The 19112-nt window shown below is 45.6% G+C and overlaps 1 protein-coding gene across 5 annotated transcripts in view; it reads left to right on the forward strand.

Moving 5' to 3' along the window:
- Positions 1-8408, forward strand: part of SLC39A9 (solute carrier family 39 member 9) — a 49131-nt gene extending 40723 nt beyond the window's left edge. For 3 of the 5 annotated variants that reach the window (XM_022570270.3, XM_022570267.3, XM_022570268.3), the window contains 4 exons: positions 552-620; positions 1718-1803; positions 2312-2446; positions 4385-8408. In XM_022570270.3, the coding sequence (XP_022425978.1) occupies positions 552-620; positions 1718-1803; positions 2312-2446; positions 4385-4615 (521 nt within the window). In that variant the 3' untranslated portion in view covers positions 4616-8408. The remainder of the gene's footprint in view (positions 1-551; positions 621-1717; positions 1804-2311; positions 2447-4384) is intronic. The other 2 variants (XM_030763394.2, XM_030763395.2) reach the window with 1 other exon arrangement.
- Positions 8409-19112: the final 10704 nt, after the last annotated feature.

Below are 19112 nucleotides of genomic sequence, written 5' to 3' on the forward strand. Positions count from 1 at the left end.
ATGAGATTGGTCTAGAGAGGTGGTCAGACGCCACAGAGCACTTTCCTTGGAGAAGTGAAGCGTTAAGATAGGTGTGAGGCTGTTTGGGGTGACGTCTTTTTTTTTTTTTTTTTTTTTTTTGCGGTACGCGGGCCTCTCACTGTTGTGGCCTCTTCCGTCGCGGAGCACAGGCTCCGGACGCGCAGGCTCAGCGGCCATGGCTCATGTGCCCAGCCGCTCCGCGGCATGTGGGATCTTCCCGGACCGGGGCACGAACCCGTGTCCCCTGCATCAGCAGGCGTACTCTCTACCACTGCGCCACCAGGGAAGCCCTGGGGTGACATCTTGTCTGTTCAGGGAAGCCTGGGTCAAATGAAGAGTTTCCACCTGCCCACCTCTTCAGGACAGGGGAAACTTCCAAGTGTTTGAAGCAGAAGAAAAAAGACAATAGTGAGGAAAATAATAATCTTCTACTTTAAGAGCTTTCAAAGACTTCTTCCACCTGCAGGTGAATATTCTAATAGTTTCTGTTTCACGTTGCTTCATGGCTGACTTGCTTATTTTTACTTCAGATCCAGAAACAGCAAGGCCTAGCAATTCCAAAATCACCACCACGCTGGGTCTGGTCGTCCATGCTGCAGGTAGGGTCAGATTGCAGTGGAACCCCTTTCTTTTCTGTCACACAGGGACCATCCACATGAAATACTCTAGGGCTGGTCTTTTGGGGAAAGGGTTGCTTAATGAAGGCCTCCAACAGAAGCATGAGCCCTGGAGTACTCAGTGTTGGGGTTGCAATAAGAATGGTTCTGTATTTCCTAATGGATGAAAATAATTTGTGGCACGTGAAAAATACATGAAATTCAAATTTCAGTGTCCATAGTAAAGTTGTATTGGAACACAGCCATGGCCACTTGTTTACGTATTATCTGTGACTGCTTTCACACAATGGTAGAGTTGAGTAGTTGCAAGAGACCAAATGACTCACGAAGGCTAAAATTCTTCCTATCTATCCCTTTAACAAAAAGTTTGCTGACCTCTACTGTAGGATCTCATCTGCATAAGAGCCTGCTCACTTTTGTACTCAGTAGCCCTGGTGCTGGGTATCTACCCAAGTGCCAGGTGAGGCAGAGATAGGCTGTAGAGTGTCGAAGTCTCAGCATTGCTGACAGGGCATGCCTTAGAATCATAACCAAAACTAGTCCCAGTAGTAGGGCTCTGTAAATGACAAAAGCATGTGAAAGGTGACACACTCTTATCTGGACTTTGTAGTAAAACATGCTTTTCTAACAAAAAAATTCATCCATTTCAACCACTATTTACTCATTACGTATAAGTCATCTATGCCAAGTCGCGGTGTCTTTATTTTGGTTTTTCATCTGCAAGATGCAGAGATGCTTCCTTTGAAATTCTTTGATATTTCTGTTATTACAGTTTGATTGATTAATCAGTAGATTTTTGAGCATCATACTTTTCCAACAACAACAATAACTGACAAATTGAATATTGAATAGCACCTATGCTAAGCTCTTCACATATGTTACCTCATGAAAACCCTAGGAATACATACTTTATTGAACCCATTGTAGAAATGAGAAGGCTAAGGTTCAGAAAGGTTAAGTAACCGTCCCAGAGTCCAGTCCAGCTCTATCTGACTCTAAAGCCCACACAGTCATTCACCAACTATTATAGTTGTTATTTATAGTTATAGTGTTTTATGTTTCACTTTTTCCAAATTCAGCTGACGGTGTTGCTTTGGGAGCAGCAGCTTCTACTTCACAAACTAGTGTCCAGTTAATTGTGTTTGTGGCAATAATGCTACATAAGGTAAGCAAAATTTTGGTGTAAGATTTGGTATTGACTACACTTATAATTAGAGTTTCTCTTTGGTCATTATGTTTTTCTGGAATGGAAATTTTTTTAGTTATTTTCGTAATTGCTGTTCGTTTTAGAGAATTGAATAAATCTGTTCATAGCTGGGCCTTTTGCTACCATTTTCTTAACCTTATACTTGAAGAGGTTTTATTTTTTTATGGTCATATACACAAACTGTTAAGTCCTCTACAGATTTCTACATTTCATAGTAATTTTTGTTCATAAATATTCTTCCTTTCTTTATACTCTTTTCTTAACTATTACACAGACACACATACACGCACACACATACACAAATGGGATATTTTCTAGCTTAGAACATTAATTCCTAAAAGGCAAAGCCCAGACTTACTAGTATGCCTGGTTTTCTTGTATGAGAATTCAGTCACATGATATGTACTTCATAATGTAGAAGCAATGCAAACTTCCAGAGTAACAAGGGATAGTTTTTCTTTTCCAGGCACCAGCTGCTTTTGGGCTGGTTTCCTTCTTAATGCATGCAGGCCTCGAACGGAATCGAATCAGAAAGCACTTACTGGTCTTTGCACTGGCAGCACCAGTTATGTCCATGGTGACATACTTAGGACTAAGTAAGGTAAGTCTGACTCATTCCTAGCTTATCTAGACAAGTATCTAATTCTTTGTGATCTACTAGAAGGTGTAGTCTCTTATATTGAATTTTTCAGTTAAATTACCCCCTCAAACTAAAGATAAAATTCGAATTAAAAACCTGTACAAAGTGTACATCTTAATTCCAAGTCAATCCTCTTCATAAATTTGGAGCATTTTCTTATTCATTTAATTCGAAAACTTCTTCCCCATCAGTTCCAAAAATACTTGCACAAATATATGATCTTTAAAATAATACAACTTAAGCCTTATCAGACATGCTAATTTTATTTGACAGATACATAATAAGTCACAACAGAATGTATTTAATGTTTCAGTAGGCACAGGAAGAGGGAGGGACAAGGTTGCAGCAGCTTTGAGAGCAGTAAGGGATGAGCAGAGATCTCTGTATTCAGCTAAGACTCAGATTCTTCTACTCCCAGCTCTCATATCACTGCATGTTAAGTACCCAGGGCTTCGTCACTGCACTCAGTGTAGCTCCCCACCTGAAGTGGCATGTGTCGCTTGTCACCTCAGAGCCCGGGCATTCTGCTCTGTTGCTCCAGTTGGACCTTTCCACGCTTTATAATTTTGTCCACTAGGGCCGCAGTTCTTAGCAGCAGCCTTACCCATTTTACTTAAATATCAATTGGCAGGCAACAGGAGGAAAATCTTAGAACCAAGCCAAGTCAGGGCTAGTTCCTGGAAACCACTTTCCCCCACTGTCTCTGAAGGTCACTGATTCTTCTGAGCATCATTCAATTCGTATTTGATATAGTAAAATTTGTATTGAAAGGAACATATGAGAAATGAGATGGTTAAAGAATGGTTAATTCCTGTTAATCAAGGGTTAGTTGATCTGGATTGCTAACCCCTGATTGTGAGCTTTATCGTCTTTTAGTCACTGAGCAATACGTAGTTCCCTTTTAAATATTACCCTATTGGGACTTCCCTGGTGGTCCATTGAGTAAGACTCCACGCTGGCAAGGCAGGGGGCCCGGGGTCGATCCCTGGTCAGGGGACTAGATCCTGCATGCATGCTGCGACTAAAAGATCTCACATGCTGCAACTAAGACCCAGTGCAGCCTAAATAAATAAATATTACCCTATTTATTACTGCATTGATCAATATAAGTTTTTAGAACTTTTGAGAGGAAGGTATGATAATTTTGGAGGCATGAAGTTACATATTACATTTATGGCATGTTCTTAAATTTTCAATTAATTGTCTTAGTAGGTCCACTTTTTTCATTAAAAAAATTGAAATGAGGGCTTCCCTGGTGGCACAGTGGTTGAGAGTCCGCCTGCCGATGCAGGGGACACGGGTTTGTGTCCCGGTCCGGGAAGATCCCACATGCCGCGGGGTGGCTGGGCCCGTGAGCCATGGCCGCTGAGCCTGCGCGTCCGGAGCCTGTGCTCCGCAATGGGAGAGGCCACAACAGTGAGAGGCCTGCGTACAGCAAAAAAAAAAAAAAAAAAAAATTGAAATGAATTGTATAAAGATTAGCTTACGAGATATTTCTAGGCTCTGTGAGGGCAAGTACTGTGTCTCGATTCCCACTGTATCTCAGGCACTGGCCTAGAGCCTGGTGCATATGGCATATTTGCTAATATTAGTAGAATAAATGAATGAATGTATGAACTTTGATATCTGCATTAATGCTGTTGATTCCATCTTAATAATATAGGCCAAACCTGTTCAACCAGACTTGAAGTTTGTTTGAAAAAGTAATCGTGTACATCACCAATAGTCTTAAACCCTTGTTTGGAAGCTTCCCATAAATAACAAGATCGTTCTGATCTCAGGATGTCCCCGGTGCCCCAGATAACACGAGTTATGAATATTGGGTATTTTTTTGTTGGGACTTCTTCCTGCCTCTGGATTTTACTTGACTTAATTTTTCTTCTCTACCTTACTTCACAGAGCAGTAAAGAAGCCCTTTCAGAGGTCAATGCCACTGGAGTGGCCATGCTTTTCTCTGCTGGGACATTTCTTTATGTTGCCACGGTGCATGTCCTCCCTGAGGTAGGCGGAATGGGGCACAGCCACAAACCCGACCCCGCTGGAGGGAGAGGCCTCAGCCGCCTGGAGGTAGCAGCCCTGGTTCTGGGCTGCCTCATCCCGCTCGCTCTGTCAGTAGGACACCAGCACTGACTGTTGAGGGTCCAGCCTCAGGCCATGGCCGTTTTCCATCCAGTGAGAACAGCCAGCACGTGACAGCTGCTCACTTCCTCAGTCTCTTGTCTCGCCTTGCCCATCTCCACCCGTAACCCTAAGGATTCTGGAGGGAGGTGAGATGAAAACCTGGAGCAATGGAAAGCTTTTCGAGTAGAAACAACACACTGCGAAGGATACAGACATTCCATGTGTTGTCTTTTCAAGGGCCCTTGGCATTTTGAGTTTTCTTGTTTCCCTTAACCCTATTCTCAGGGAAGATGGAATTTAGTTTTAAGGAAAAGTGGAGACCTTCATACTCATAATGAAATAATTATGAAAGTACAGTGTTCTGTAATTAAGCTAAATCTCTTTCTTAGTTTCGAGGCTCTGCCACTTTAATCCATTGATTTTTAACATGGTTCTCGCCGTGTAAGTCTGGTGCTTTAGCATCTATGCCGCATCTATGCCACATCTATGCCTTGAATGAAGGTCATAATGCCCACTGTCTTAGATGCTAAAGATAAGTAGTTCATTTGGGGCTAGAGTCAGGAAAAGGACGGCAAGACACATTGAAAGCTGACTTTATACTTGAGAGAGAGATCCACTGAAGAGGGTATGTCTGGAGAGTCTTTTAAACACCTCCTTCTGCACTTGTCTCTTTAAAGAGAGCCTGCCATTCCATCCAATGGAGCAACAGAGGTGGACTAGCTTTTAAAGAGGTAACTAGTGTTTTATAAAGCATTTCTTTTCAAGTTCTCCTTTGTGTAGAGTAGCTGCCTGTACAGCACATTCTTTATAGAGGAGCCAGGTTCTAGTAGGTGGGCTTTCCTTAGGCATAGGCTTTCCTTCAGGAACAGTCAGGTCCCAAAGTATCTTTGGAAATTAAAGGGGATTCAATTATAAGTGAATTCGGATAGTTACTGACATCTTTGTAGTAACCTTTTTAAAAGTAAGATTACCAAAACCTATGTTGTCCTTTTTTTGTCTCTTTAAGTATTTATCTTAGCAGACCAGCAGTCCCTCTGGCAAAATACTTGGTGCCCCTTGGGGACTGCTAGGTCAGTGTCACATAAGCACCTGTAGCAGTGAAGAAAGTCAAGATGTATCATAATGGGAATTGTTTGCCTGTTGATTTAAAGCTTATTAAAATCATGTCTTTTGTCTCTTCATCTTTTCCATGCTTTTCTCCTAACTTTTCCCTCCAGCCCTTCCTCGCTACAATTTGCTGCTTACTGCTGGTGGTGATGTTAATATTTGTGAGTTGAGTTCTCTCATCAGGACAACCACTTCTTGAACTGTGATGATGAAGATAGTCTCGTGTCTGTTCTTTATTCCTTTCAGTGAAGTTACCTTTGTGTCAAATGCAGCTTTATTAAGCCCTTAAAATATCACTTCCTCATATGTGAGATGACACAATCACTAATATTCTGGTAATTTAAACAATTGAGATAGTAAAAGTGTTAAGCAAACTAGGATAATTTTTCCATATTTGCCAAAATCCCTGTAAACCTTATGTTATCAAATAAGTATATGATATATTGTTAATTTATTTTGATTTTCTGTACCATTTCAAACCACGTTACAGAAAGGGGGAACCAAGACTGTTTTCGTCAGGGCATTGGATTTAGGAGTTTGTAAAACATTTTATATGACACATAAGCCAGCATGCCCAGGATATCTTTATTTCCTTCCTAGATTTGTTACTGGGTCAGCAGCTGGGGAAAAAGAACTTGAGAGCCCTCTGCTGGCTGTAGACCAAAGTAGCATAAACAGGATCTGGTTCTGGATAGTGGCTGGCAGCCATTGTGTACGACATTAAAACCAACAGAAGGTACAGTATGAAAGTCTAAGTGACTTTCCTGATAACAGCTCTGACTTAGGAGAGAGTCATAGGGTTTCGTCTGGTCCTTCAAAATAACACAGTTGCCTTGATTCTCCCCGGAAATTTACTTAGTTAAGTAAATAGCTCATTTTAGTGTCTGGTTCGGTTTGGATAGTGGCACTTTCTATCATATTGTTGTGTGCAATGATCAGAAGTTTGTTCTGCTGGCCGAAGCCTCTTTCAGCAGTGCCTTGCCATCACACTTAAAAGTTTGGCTACAATATCTTGCTGGGTAGGGCCTTGAACTCTGGCAAGGATCAGACCATCTAACTTCCAAATTTGCCTTCCCCTCTGGACCTCACATTAACAAGCAAACCTTTCACGGCCTATCAGCTCTCAAGAGCTATGGGCTTTCCCAGATTTTAAAGCTGCTGCCTCGGAAGCACTTATTTCCCTCCTGGTCAGCAGGCAGAAATAGCCATACTAATCTTACAGGGCTCAAATGCATCTCCAGGCAGCAAGGAACCGAGCAGCGTGGCAGAGGCCTCCTTCACGGGGGGAAGGACTTGTTCATGGTGGGCAGTGTCCCAGGAGAGGTCACACTGATGGTCACTTATTGGCACATTTCAGTTCCATTTTCCTCTTGTTTAAAACTGCCTCCTTCGACGTGGATGCCTTAATGCTCTCACACATTTGAAAACCTTGGCAATACTTAAGTTGCTGCCGTGGTTACAGGTGGGGTTGTCGCTACCAGAGAGATGCAATTGATGATGGAAAGCATGGCCCTTCCTTCCTCATAACCAAAGTTAACCTGAATCGCAGTTTCACTCCCTTTCCTCGGTAGGGACAGACTTTCTTCAGATCTCAAGTGCTCTCTTAAATGGCAAATTAAGTTGAAAAACACTCCTGATGCATTCCCATCACTTGTTCGCCAGTGAATTTGCTTGTCAGTCCCCATATCCCCAAAGCAGCGATGTTCCAGGTCTGATGGCTTTCCTGTGCATGCTATTTTGCCAGATTTCATTTTTTAGGCAAAGGTTCTGCACTGGAGTGTAGAGAATGGAAACAGGACCACCTACAGAGGCTATGCTGTTCTCTCTCCCCTCATCACCTTTTTATTTCCCTATTCAAGACAGCCAAGTCTGTTCCTGTATTTGGAATCATTAGAAAAATGACAGAGGTGGCTGTTTTGAGTGGTCAGTTCTTTGTAGAAAGGAGAAAATGTAATTGTGTTTTTTACCGGCCTATTTCTAAGTGTCATTGCCTGGTTTTTCTCTTTTCCAAGGATTAGAACTCGGAGGACATGCCAGCCTCTCAGACACATGGTAGCTAGGTACTGAACGTGGGAACTGTATGTATGTCAACAGCACAAGCCCCCAAAGAACGTTCCTGTCTATGGGGCCCCCTTGGGAGACTGAGAATAATGACCGGATTCATCCAAAACTGCTGTAGGGCAAGGCGAGAACTCTCTGTAGGCGTTCCACAGGGGTACCTTCCTTACATTACAAAACTTCTGCTCGATACACAATGGTCCACATAACCCCAAGAGCACTGTTGGAGATGCTATGAAATTAAAACCAGTGATGTAGCTCCTTTGTACCTGAGACATCTAGATTCACCTGAGGAGACCTGAGGGAAATGTATGACTTGCGTAAAAGGGCTAGACAGCCATTAGGAATTTTCTAGATATGCCCAGCCTAACACGGGGAAGTTGGCTTTGATCTGTTTTCTCATAGCATCTTCTACCAAGTTGGAAGTCTCGTGGGACAACAACTGCAGTTCCCCTGGTTCAGTAGCCTGAACGGTGATTTTAAATGTCCCCTTTTCTGGATCCTTTGTAAACATGAAATCATTCCATGGATGGCTGCCTTATAATTTTGTCTCTTTCCACTTTAATTGTGAATGGTTTAAAAAAATGTTTTTGCTGTTTTCTGGTTTATTTTATGATATTAAATTTTTATTAGTGCATACCTTATGTGAGTGGTTCATTACTTATCCTCTCGGCAGTTTTCTTTTTCTGTTTGATGACCAGACTGGACCCACATTCGAACATCAGAAAAGGTAATGAAAAGTTTTGAGGGACAGTGGAAAGATGTGTCTATATGTACGTCCTTTAGGGAAGGAGGGAAGGAAAGGAGGAGGGGAGATTAAGCACTCCATACACCATCTGCCCCAAAAGATAGCAATTTATTGACAGTTTTTTTCCATGGCCATTGTTGTTAGCAAATATTATTCGTGAAGGTAGCCGTTTAATCCCAGAAAAGAGAAGCAGGCCAATAGATCCCAGTCACAGTGGGTGCATTTCAAAGGGCACAGTTACTAATATGAGTGTGTAGACGCTATGAACAACTGACTCTGGAAATAGAGATTTCAAAAGAAGTGCAATTTGTGAATTTTATAAGTGTTTTCTCCCTCTGTAGACTTTAGTACTAGATCTCATTTTTTAACTGATATACCGATAAACGCTCTGTATAGCAATGGATCAGTTAAATGTATAGCTTATGTTTATTCATTAGATTTCATTATTACTGGTCTACTTTGTGCTGACTTTCTATATGTGTCACGTGTGCTACAGCTAGTTACAAAGATTGTGCCCAGGGTGTTACATGTTGCCTGAAAACCTTTCCTCATAAATAAGAAAATAGGCCAAAAGGACATGGTATTTATGATTCCTGCCATCTCTTATGGAAGCTTTCAGGTGAAGTGCCTCATCCCTCTTTTGCCTTAAGCAGTGGTTGTGAAATCTTCAGAAGCCAGCATTATTAAGTAACAGCCCTTTCATCCTACTGCCCTGAGATCAAAATGTATATAGATATATGTGTATACATATACATATTTATACATGTGTGTCTATATACAGTTTTAGCCAAAATAGCCAACAATCCTTATTCTGTTTAATTTCTAATTCTTACAAGCTAGAGCTGCATCCTGCAGTGTACTTTTTATGATGTAGGAAATGAGCCTGCTTTGTGTCCCACTCTGGTCGCCCCGTGTCGAGAACGCCCCTCCTCTAGCTCCCTCACGCCCTCCAGGTCTTGGTCCAGAGTCTCCTTCAATTAGGCCTCCTGTGACCACCGTATTTAAAACTGTAATCTGCTCACCCCCGCCTCAGTGTTCTTTACTCTATTTCTTTCTTTCTTTTTTTTTTTTTTTTTGCGGTACGCGGGCCTCTCACTGCTGTGGCCTCTCTTGTTGCGGAGCACAGGCTCCGGATGCGCAGGCTCAGCGTCCATGGCTCACGGGCCCAGCCGCTCCGCAGCAGGTGGGATCCTCCCCACGAACCCGCGTCCCCTGCATCGGCAGGCGGGCTCTCAACCACTGCGCCACCAGGGTAGCGCATACCCTATTTCTTTTTCTGTAGCACTGATCACCTTTTAATCTGCTTTATAATATATGTCTTTGCTTTGTCCCTCTTCCCTGCTGAAATATAAGCTCCGGGGAGCTAGGTTCTTAAAAAATATGCTATTAAATGAATTGGTCTGCCCTGAGGGGGCAATTTTTTCCTGATATGTGCTCTCCCCTCCTTTTCCCCCACCAGCTTCTGCCCTGATTCGTGGCAGAATCAGCTGCTGGCCTTATGTGTAGCTCCGCCTTTGTCTCACACTGAAGCCAGGGCTGCTTGGGAGTTAGCAAAGGGGCGGGGAGTCAGGGCAGGAGACTGAGCATATACGTGGGCAATTAACTGGGTTCAGGTTACTAATCCAGTACTAACTAATGTTAGTAAGGTACTATGTGACTGATTTAGGGATCAGAAAACCTGGTTCTCCTTTCTGGCTTAGCTACTGATTTCTGTTGCAATGATAGCCATTGCCCATTTCTGTAAATTTTGGATAAGGATGTGAGTGAAAGCATGTGTCCCAATCTGGTTGCCTCATTCATAAAGGGATCCTGACAAATTCTAGAGCCGTCAGAGGAGGGAGCCCAGTGGAGAGGGGATGGGAAGCCAGGGCCTTGGAGGCGGTGTAGAAGGGACTGGATTGTTTACTTATGTCTGGAATGCTCTTGGGGACAGAATTTGATAACCATCACCAGATACTTCAAGGGCTGTCAGGTGCAGGAGGGTATAGATACCATATTCTCCAGTGGGTGGAACAGGAAGTAGACTGAGCCCCCCACCTCTCCTCCACTAACCCACCTCTTCATTCAGCAGGGTTAACAGCCCTTCCTATGGACCAGGCACTCCTCAGAGCTGAGTGTACAGAAGGCAATAAGGGTCAGTTCCAGTCCTTAAAGAGCTCATGCTTCAGTGAGGCATTCGAACAAGGAAACAGTTGGCAATGCTGAGAGCCAAGGCAATGCTGGGCGCTCAGAGAACACCTGGGGGCAAGGAACCCAGGGTGGGCTTCAGGGAGAACATCAGAGGGAGATAGCACCTGTGCTGAACTCAAAGGCAGAGCAGAATGAGCTAGTGAAGGTGGGAGAGAGAGGACCCACGAGGGCAGAGGCCTGGTGGCACAAGAAGACGGACTCCGCCTAGGAGGTGCCACGGCTGGAGGACAGGTGAGGTGAGAGCTGGTGTGCAAGACATGCTGGCTCCCTAGGTGACTTCGAAGCTTCCAGATTTGAAGTCCTACAGGTAATTGGGCCCAGCCAGGGTCTTTGTAATTCCTGCATCAACTGCCACTCCCGGGTGCAGTCCGGCTGGCCTCACCTCCTGTCACAACACGACGACTTGTGGAGGTAGAAGTCTGCACTCTGGTGGCTCTGCTGCACCTCAAGGTGGGGCTTGGTGACTTTCCCTCCCTCATCCCTGCTTGCCTTCCCCACTTCCTGGCTGGGGCCCAAGGACTCCCTCCTTCCACTTCTGAACATTGGTGTTAGTTATATTCAGAGGACCTGACCCGGCCTGGGAGGGGTGCCCCATCTTCCTTCTCTCTTCGCTTCTCCCTCCCCAACTCTGGTTTACTTAAGGGGACTTGCCCTGGATCAGGAAGTGTCCTGCCTACCATCTTCCTTTGTTACCACTGTCTCACCAGAGCCTCCACCCTCCACCTCTTGTTTCCTCCCCCGCTCCAGCCCCTGTGTGAAATGGGTCTTCCCCTGCGCTGACGGTGGGGTGGGACTGGGAATGTGAGGAGAACCTGTGTTACCTTCTCCTCTTCTGTCTCTGCCCTTCCCCTGCTCAGTACTTTGAGAAATCAGAAAAGAACGTGCTATTGGACCTAGAAGAAAGAGTCCAAGGATGACGTGATGCTGAGAGTTGGATGAAGGGGCCCTTCATATATCAAATATCACATATGATATATATGAAGTCACAAACGTTTCAAAGTAACTTGCCCAAGGTCTTTTCACTGAGTCAAGATGGAGCTACCACTGGTACCCAAGCCCCTGGCACCTGCTCCCATGAACTGCTGGCTCTGTTCTAGAGGAGGAACCAGCATCCTGGCTCTCCCTCAGACGTTCTGGGAGTGTGTGAGATTGTGACAACAAATGGCTATGGGCTTTCTGGTCAGATTGAACACTGCCCCCCCGTCCCCTAATAAAATATTATATTCAGTACTTGTTCTTAGAAGCCAAATTAATGTTTACATTTGAGTCCACACATCACCCACGAGGGGGAGCCCTTTGTACCTTCAGTGTTTCTGAGCAGCATGCTGTCCTCAGCAATGCCGTTGGGTACCAAGAGCCCGCGTCAGTGCAGTGAAAAGGCTGGCAGGGCAGGAGATCCTTGGCCACCCCCAGAGATACATCACATTGGCAACCTTGAGTGTGAGCAGGTGTTTGGCAGAGAGGGTAGAAGCCTAGCAAGAGGCTGACCCTGCTGACGAGAACAGAGCTGTCAGTTCGGTGCAATGGCCTCTTGGTCTCAAGACGTTTAGAATGGGGATTTGCTCTCCTTTGATCTCCCATCCCCTTCGTCCTTCGGCTGCTGGCTTTGACCTTACCCGTGGTGCCATTTACCCCCTTCCCTTCCCCCTCGGGTTCCCCTGCGGGCAGCCAAGCCCTGCCCCTTAGCATAGGCGTCTGAGACCTACCCTTGGTCACAGGAAATGCAGTCAAAGTGGAATACAATTCGATAAAAAGAGGTAAGTGTTTCAGTCCTCAGAAGGGGTGGCATCAGAAAGGGTTTCACAAAAGAAGAGTCATTTGAGCTGAATCTTGAAGTAGGATTTGGGGAAGTTAAGAAAGACATTCTAGACTGAGAGAACAAGTGAAAAGAAGATGTGAAAGAGCGTGGTAGCTCCTCAGAATATTAGAACCGGTGTGGCTGGAGAAGAGAATGTGGGATAAGGTGACAAGGGGTGACCGTGACAATAAGTTGGGACCAGACTGTGGAAGGTATTAGTCAAAGGTCAGGAGCTGGCAGCTGAAGTTGAAGGAATGGAGACCCATTCAAGGGTTTTAAACAGGAGGCTCATATGATCACCTTTGAGTCTTGACAAGATCATGTGAGTGAGGGTGACAAGCTGAGATTCCTTCGGGGATCCTGCTGTAGGTGGGGAGTCATTTGAAAAGGCTTTTCAGTGGAAGAGGACTGACTACATGAAGCAAGCTGGGAAGCCCAGAGAAGTCCAATGATTGTTCTCAGTTCACACAGCTAATGGCAGAACCTGGAATTAAACCCACTTTAACGCTAAAAGCAGGCGACAAGCCTGCCATCTAAAGATTGTTTCATGGCCATTCTCAGCCACCCCACAGATTCTGTTTTGTAGATGAAGGTCAGCTGAGGGCCTGAGAAGTCAGTCTCCACTCGGGTGGCAAATTGAAACAAGAAACTGTGGCGTCTGAACAGGGGCCAAGAGAAGACAAATCAGTAAGCATTTGCTGAGCACCTACTACACGCCCTGGACCCTCTCTTCAAGGAGCTCACAGTCTGGAAGGGACATACACAGAGAGAAAAACTCCAAACAAGGCAGACAGACACATGCTAGGATGGAAGGATGGGCAAAGGTCCACAGGAACCAAGAGGAGAGTGTAGTTTCAGCTGAATTGGTTCCATACCCTGTGGAATCCAGGACAGGAGCCTGAATGATGGAATTAGGGTTGGAGGAGGAAAAGAGCTTCTATGGAAGAGATTTGATACTATAGCAAGGCCTGGCCTGGAGCCCAGATCTTTTCTGTTTCTTCTGCTTCTTGGCCCTATAGGCATACTTGTGCTGGGCCCAGCCATCAGACTGACACGGGCACCGGGACAGCTCAGGGAACCTGGAGTAGAAGTGTTCCTGGGTCCTTCACTTGGCATCAGCCTGGCCTGCTTGCCTGAGGGTGGGGTCAGGGTCAGAGAGGGCTGAGGGCTGAGGAGATGGCACTATGGGAAGAGCTACTTCTGTCCAAGTTGCTGGGAGCTTTTGAGGCCCAATCAGGATGTGACTCCAGGAAGACCCTTGTCACTGTTCCCTGTCTGAGAATGTCTTCCTGCCCATCCCTGGCCGGAGCGGGTTAAGTAAGACTCTGTGTCTGGCTCGCTGTGGCTGAAGTGTAAGATCAGAGAGCTGGATCCCTGTCAGTACTCACACATTTAACTACCATGGGCTGGTCATATACAACAGCCGTGCTAATACCTGTTTCATGGAACAATGGTGACCATCACATGAGCCTGCATATGATGGATAAAAGCAACATTATGAAAATGTATGTTCTTTTTCACAGTAAAGGAAACAATCAACAAAATGGAAAAAAAAAAAACAACTATGGAATGGGAGAAATGATTTGCAAACCATTTATCTGATAAAGGGTTAACATCCAAAATATGTAAGGAACTCATACAACTCAACAGCAAAAAAGCAACCTGATTAAAAAGTGGGCAAGGGGCTTCCCTGGTGGTGCAGTGGTTGAGAGTCCGCCTGCCGATGCAGGGGACACGGGTTCGTGCCCCGGTCCGGGAAGATCCCACATGCCGTGGAGCGGCTGGACCCGTGAGCCATGGCTGCTGAGCCTGCGCGTCCGGAGCCTGTGCTCCGCAACGGGAGAGGCCACAACAGTGAGAGGCCCGCGTACCACAAAAAAAAAAAAAAAAAAAAAAGGGCAAGGGACCTGAATAGACATATTTCTAAAGAAGAAATACAAATGGCCAACAGATACATGAAAAGGTGTTCAGCATCGCTAATCATCAGGGAAATGCAAATCAAAACCACAATGAGATAGTACTTCACACCTGTTAGGATGGCTATTCTCATTAAGACAACAGATGAGTATTTGTGAGGATGTAGAGAAAAGGGAACACTTGTACACTGTTGGTGGGAATGTAAATTGGTACAGTCACTGTGGAACACAGTATGGAGGTTCCTCAAAAAATTAAAAATAGAACTACCATATGATCCAGCAATTCCACTTCTGGAATATATATCCAAAGGAAATGAAATCAGTGTATTAAAGAGCTATCTGCATTCCCATGTTCATTGCAGCATTATTTACAATAGCCAAGATATGGAAACAACTGAAAGTGTCTGTTGATGGCTGAATGGAGAAAGAACATTTCATACACACACACACACACACACACACACACACACACTGGAATATTATTTTACCATAAAAAAGAAGGAAATTCTGCCATTTGCAGCAACGTGGATGAACCTGGAGGACATTATGCTAAGTGAAATAAGTCAGACACAGAAAGACAAATACTGTATGATTTCACTTATCTGTGGAATCTAAAAAAGTCAAATTCATAGAACCAGACAGTAGAACAGTGGTTGCCAGGGGCTGGAAGGTGGGAGAAATGGGGAGATGTTGGTCAAGGGGTAAAACTTTCAGTTATAAGATGAATAAGTCCTGGAGATATAATGTACACTTAATAATACTGTATTGTATACTTGAAATTTGCCAACAGAGTAGATCTTTTTTTAAAAATTTATTTTATTGATGTATAGTTGATTTACAGTGTTGTGTTAATTTCTGCTGTACAGCAAAGTGATTCAGTTATACATATATGTACATTCTTTTGCATATTCTCTTCCATCATGGTTTATCACAGCATATTGAATATAGTTCCCTGTGCTGTACAGTAGGACCTTGTTGTTTACACATCCTACATATAATAGTTTGCATCTGCTAATCCCGAACTCCCATTCCATCCGTCTCTCATCCCCCTGCCCCCTTGGCAACGATAAGTCTGTTCTCTATGTCTGTGAGTCTGTTTCCAATAGAGTAGATCTTAAATGTTCTCACCACACACACACAAAAACAGTAACTCTGTGAGGTGATGGATGTATTAACTAACTTGATTGTGGTAAGCACTTCCCAATGCACATGTATATTAAACTATCATATTGTACGTCTTTAAAAAATCATATTATATACTAAATATATACAATTTTTATTTGTCAATCATATCTCAGGAAAGCTGGCGAGAAAATAAAAACTCTCAGAAAATGTGTGTTCATTATTAGGAGTCTATCCCTGAACACAGCTGAGAGGCTGGAATTTTACAGTGTAAGAGGAGTTTTCTCTTCAATTCTGCGGGAACTTGGTGAGTTGGCAATTGAGAGAAATTACTAGAAAAAAGTGGAGAGACTGAAAGAAAGGTCCAGCACTTTCCCAGACTGCACCTCACTCGGCAGTGTGCTGTGGTGTGACAGGTATGGGCTTAGGATTCAGACCAAATCAAGTATCTCCATCCTGCCTTTCCCTCATTCAACACGGTATCTGAGGGTCTATCATGTTCCAGGAAATGACTAGCTGGGTGACCTTAGGTAGATAACTTTTTATTTATTTATTTATTTATTTTATTTTTTTTTTTGCGGTACGTGGACCTCTCACTGTTGTGACCTCTCCGGTTGCGGAGCACAGGCTCCGGACACGCAGGCTCAGCGGCCATGGCTCACGGGCCCAGCCGCTCCACGGCATGTGGGATCTTCCCGGACTGGGGCACGAACCTGTGTCCCCTGCGTCAGCAGGCGGACTCTCAACCATTGCTCCACCAGGGAAGCCCTAGACAACTTTTTTGAACTTTATTTTTTTCATCAGGAAAACTAAAAGTAACACACACCTCATCGGGGCTGTTTCAAAAATGAAACGAAATAGATAAGATGTAAATCATATATTCAGAACATCATCTCTGTATTTGAGCCTGTAGAGCACTAGGTCCCTGAGTTTCCACCCCGACTTGCTTCCCGATAAGATTGGGCAGCCCCGGCCCACACTTGGGCTGGGGCAGTGGTTTGACACCCAGCTTGTTTTGTCTCATGCAGAAGCATCTGCCAGGCATTCAGCACTGCCACCAGCTGGAGCAGAGAACGGAAGCAGAAACAGCGTCTCCCAAGGCTGACTTAGCATGATCTGGACTGGTTAGCTGAGGGAAGCAGAAGCCACTCAAGTGCCTAGTGGACCATCAAACTCATGCTGTTTGTCTCAGGGCAGTCTTTCCACCTCTCCTTAACTACCAGTAGCTAAGGTCTCTTCAGATGTCCTGTCTGCAGAGGGAATGGGCAAAGATTGCTTTCTCTTTGCTGCTGAAGGAACTTGTGCTCTATTTCTTCCACAGAAGAAACAGAATGAAGATGGTTCTTTCCCAGGAACCATCTGGGCTCACCCAGCCCTTCTCCTTGGGAAGGACTCCCTTAAAAATGATTCCAGGCATCCTGCCTTTCTCCCACCTATGGCTCATCCCCAGTCCTCCATCACAAGCAGCTAAAACTGGTACTGACCTGATTAAGCAGAAGAGGAATTAATTTATTAAAAGGACATTGGCAGGGCTAAGGAACCAGGGGCTGACCTGGGGCGAAGCTTCCAGGAATGCTATCCAGAACCATGCGGCAGAAGCAGCCTGATGGGGAGGCTGTTGATGCTGCCATGTGTGTGCTGCCAGGAGCCCACCTGCCTGTGACTGTCCGTGTGGCCGGTCAAATGCTGCTGGTTGCGTTGGGCACGCAAACTTACCGCCGCAGCTGACCCCCAAAGCAAGTCAGATGCCTCCGGTACTTACCCTTGAGGAACTGGTGGCGGTGCATTCTCTTTCCTCATGTTTGTCCCCTGCAACTTAGTCCTGTCCTGGTGCCCCAACCAGTGAACTCCACACCACAAGCTTGTGACCCAAGTTTTCTAGCTTCCATCTGGAAAAAAACAAAACTCCTAAAGTGGCAAGTTTTCCAAGCATGAAAACGTGTCAAAAATAACCTCCCAAAGTGTGAAATGTCCACTTTGTATGCTCTCCATGGGCTCTCATCATCTTTCTAGTCCTGTCTCTTCCCACCTGGTGGACCCAGGCCCTGGACCCTGTGTTAAAGCTGTACCTGAGATGTTCTGCAGGGAAACGTGAGCCCCGAGGGGCACAAGGGGATTCAGATGGGCCCCTTTGGACAGTGAGAAACAAGAGGATGTTGCCTGGGCTTGGGAACCCAAGACTTGGTTAGGGGAAGGGTGCCAGAGTGCGGAAGCCCTTTATTAAGCCCCTTCTTAACGAGACTCATGACGTGTTAGGCCTGGGAAGGCCTTGGAGGAGCATCTAGTGAGGATCACAAATTCAAATGCCTGAAACGAGAAGCCAGGCAGGTAATAATGAGTGAAGCAGGCTTAGCAAAGGACTCCAGGGGATGGTTGCTCTGTAGAGAATGCCATTTTAGACATTAACATTTTAAACTTTTAAAAAGGCGTGCCAGTGTTGATAAGAGTCTGAAAGTGGTTTGCCTGGGTCGGAGTGAGGATGGGAAGTTGGCCAGCAGGAGCGTAAGGGAACTTCCTGGGGCGATGGAAATGTTCTGCATCTTGCTTTGGGTGCTGGTGGCTTGGTGTATACATTCATCAAATTAACTTCATCAAATAAATACCTGAGATCTGTGCGTTTTGTCATATTTTAATTATACCTCAAGTTTTTACTTTTGCTTGGGCAAATTAATAACGTCTATCTATAAAGTGATTTGGCACTCAGGCTACCTATTTGCAAACTTCTGCTCCAATCTGACGTCTTTATCTTACAGCTGAGGCATCAGAGCCCCTGAGGGGGTAAGTGGTTTTCCCAAGTGCGCGGAAGAATCCTGACTGTCCAAAGATGGCCTGCAACTCCGCGGCCAAGAGTAGGATGACTGCCGCGTGGTCCAGCCGGCTGCCTCTCCGAGCAGACTCACTTCCCTGCCTTTGGAGCGGTGCCTGCACGCAGCGATGCTAACAGAGCCTCTCCGCGGGTGGTCCCCAGAGGCAGGACAGACGTCTGCACCCGCCGGAAAGTGAGACGGTCATCTCGAGGCGCCGAGAGGAGCGGAAGTGGATGGAGCGCCAGGCCCCAGGGAGCACGGGCCAGGCGTGCAGATAAATCACTGACAGTAGCTGCTCTGACCGTTCGGGATTGGCACTGAGTGCCAAATGCCGACGCGGGCAGCCAAGTTCTGGGAAAAGAAATCCGATCCGGACGCGGCAGCGGTGGTACAAAGTGAGACCCAGCAGAGCAGGCGGGGAGGGGCTGACAGCCCCGAGGGAGCCTCCTCTCGGGGAGGGCGCTCGGGCACTGGCTGAAGTCTTACCTGGTCCCCGCCCTGCCTGAGAAGGTACAGGCGTCTCCGCTCTACAGGAGAGAAAACTGAGGCTCACCGCAGCTTCACGGAGTCACGTAAGGACTGAAGTGGGATTCCAAGCCCGATCATCTGCTCTCCCCCACCCAGAGCGAGTAGGGATCTGCAGCAGTGACTCCACGCCCGTCACAAAGCAGACGTGTTCCCGGTTTCGATGCGGGCGCTGCAACCGAGCGGAAACCCGGGAGAGAAATGGGTACGCGGGGTGGGGGTGGGGAAGTGCTGG

This window comes from Delphinapterus leucas, chromosome 2, assembly GCF_059928025.1.
Source record: "Delphinapterus leucas isolate spDelLeu-1000000601 "Yukka" chromosome 2, BTC_Dleu_Yukka2, whole genome shotgun sequence".
In the NCBI taxonomy this organism is placed as follows: domain Eukaryota; kingdom Metazoa; phylum Chordata; class Mammalia; order Artiodactyla; family Monodontidae; genus Delphinapterus; species Delphinapterus leucas.